General features: G+C 39.9%; 1 protein-coding gene across 8 annotated transcripts in view; it reads right to left on the reverse strand.

The window, feature by feature from the left end:
* Positions 1-193: 193 nt before the first annotated feature.
* Positions 194-2,097, reverse strand: part of Art3 (ADP-ribosyltransferase 3) — a 73,715-nt gene continuing 71,811 nt past the window's right edge. For all 8 annotated transcript variants that reach the window (XM_023707678.1, XM_023707679.1, XM_023707680.1 and 5 more), the window contains one exon: positions 194-609. In XM_023707678.1, the coding sequence (XP_023563446.1) occupies positions 485-609 (125 nt within the window). In that variant the 3' untranslated portion in view covers positions 194-484. The remainder of the gene's footprint in view (positions 610-2,097) is intronic.

A 2,097-nucleotide genomic window follows, 5' to 3' on the forward strand; every position in this document is an offset into this window, starting at 1 on the left:
GCTTAGGCTATGTGGTGCTGGGGGATTGAACCGCAGTCCCTGTGCTTTGCTAAGCTTGTTCTAAGTCGGTGCTTTAGACCACTGAGCCATCTCACCAGCCCCAGAAATCAGCATCTTTAAAACTGATTCTGGTATTAAATTTATGTTAGCTACTAATACTACAAATGTATATTTACTGGCAAGTCTACAGAAATATCTTACACTCTTAAAGTTTTTTATTGAATTGAATCAAGAGTATACAGTTTTAGGGTTTTTCAGGCATAAGCTTAATACAGAAATAAAGTTAATTTGGTGCCATATCTGGACAACTTTCTGAATTAGCAAAACAAATAGCAAACATATAACTTGTTTTACAAAGTGACTTAGGCCAACAAATGAAAAAATACATCTTTGTTTTTGCTCTCCTGTGAGATCACAGCAGTGCCTTCCAAGTACAGAATAAGAAAGATAAAAAATGTGTCAAACGTTGGAACAACAAAAAGATTTACAGCAGAGTGCTAATTAAAATGATGAATGCCCCAAGTGGTGGGAGAAGCATACTGCCAGCCGATGCAGAAGGATGAGTTTTGGGACCTGGAACAGGAACTGGACCCGGACCCGGACCTGGAGCTGTTAAAGAGAATACATGGTCACTGACGCATTATTTTTGGTATCAAGTGTCATCTGTTTATACCATCTGTCGTAAACATGTAAGCAGTAATACTGAAACTGAGCTAGATATTTACTGAACAATACTTTCAAATATATGTAACTCATTACAGACTTAAGGCTATATTTCTGTACATCAGCACAACATTGCTGCTCTAGGGCTTATGTAGGACTGCACAGGCTTTTTCCTGTACATAGCCAAGGCAGTTATTTCTTATTCAAGTTTTCTAGCACTTTTTTCAATTTCAGTTTTTCTGTATACATGTAAGGGCTGGGCATGGTGGTGCACACCTGTAGTCCCAGCACTGAGGAAGACTGAGACAGGAGGATTGCTGGGAGTTTCAGGCCAGCCTGGGATATGTAAGTGAGTTCAAAGCCAGCCTGCACTACACAGTGAGACACTGTCTCCAAAAAAAGGCATTGTCTATACATCCAAGGTAAAGTTTAATTCTCTTCTATTTCAAACAAGATAATATAGTTCAAGGCCAGCAAGATAGCTCAGTGGACTAAGCACTGATTAAGCGCAGGGACTGCGGTTTGATCCCCAGCGCCACATGCCACACTGGCCCTGTCCCCAGGCGTGCTGAGCCCAGGTATAGTCTGGAGATAGTGGTGCATGCCTGTAATCCCAGTGCCAGGGAGGCTGAAAACAGGAGGATCAATCACTATGAGTCCAAGCTACATAGTGAGACACTGTACCAAACACATTTTTTAAAAATATAGTTCATATGCATACATATTCAAGTGTCTACTAGTATACAACTAGAGATAGCTGAATTTTAAAATACAAGCTTTGGGAATCTGACCAAAAGAAGCTTTTTCATCTTTCTACACATATGTGGATCTAGTAAAAACTGCTTCCCTTCGGTCCAAACAAGTGCAAGGAACATTTGTAGAATAATCTTTCATGGTGTTCCAAACTCAGATAACTTTATGGCTGTTTAGGAAGAAACCGAAAATTTATCCAAATGGGGATAACCAGTCAGATTTCCTAGATGAAGCTATCATTTTAATAATTTTCTAAAAGGCTTCAATTTACTAGGCAGTTACAAACATACATGTATAGAAATGAAAAGAGGGGCAAATACACTCATGCATTATTGTGTTACTGGAGACCACTGGTTCTCTCACTATTCCCCTCTGAGAGATAAATCTGAACAACTGAGAGAAGATTGTTTTACAATTATCAAAATTGTCCTAACAATGTGGTAGACATAAAACATACTGATACTCTGAACTGCCCAGGATAATCTCATACAATGAAAACAACCTACTTCCTGCATTAAATGTATTTAAAACCTATCAGACCCAGAATCTTAAGTTAGTTTTACATCTAAGCAAAATATTTTCAGATTGGCTGGGGAGATAGCTCCCTGGCAGGCTAGGTCCTCCCTGGCAAGTGCAAGGACCTGGGTTCGATCCTGGCTACCACATGCCATGCGGGCCCTG

The sequence above is a fragment of the Octodon degus genome, unplaced genomic scaffold (genome assembly GCF_000260255.1).
Source record: "Octodon degus isolate 3935 unplaced genomic scaffold, OctDeg1.0 scaffold00305, whole genome shotgun sequence".
Taxonomy (NCBI): Eukaryota; Metazoa; Chordata; class Mammalia; order Rodentia; family Octodontidae; genus Octodon; species Octodon degus.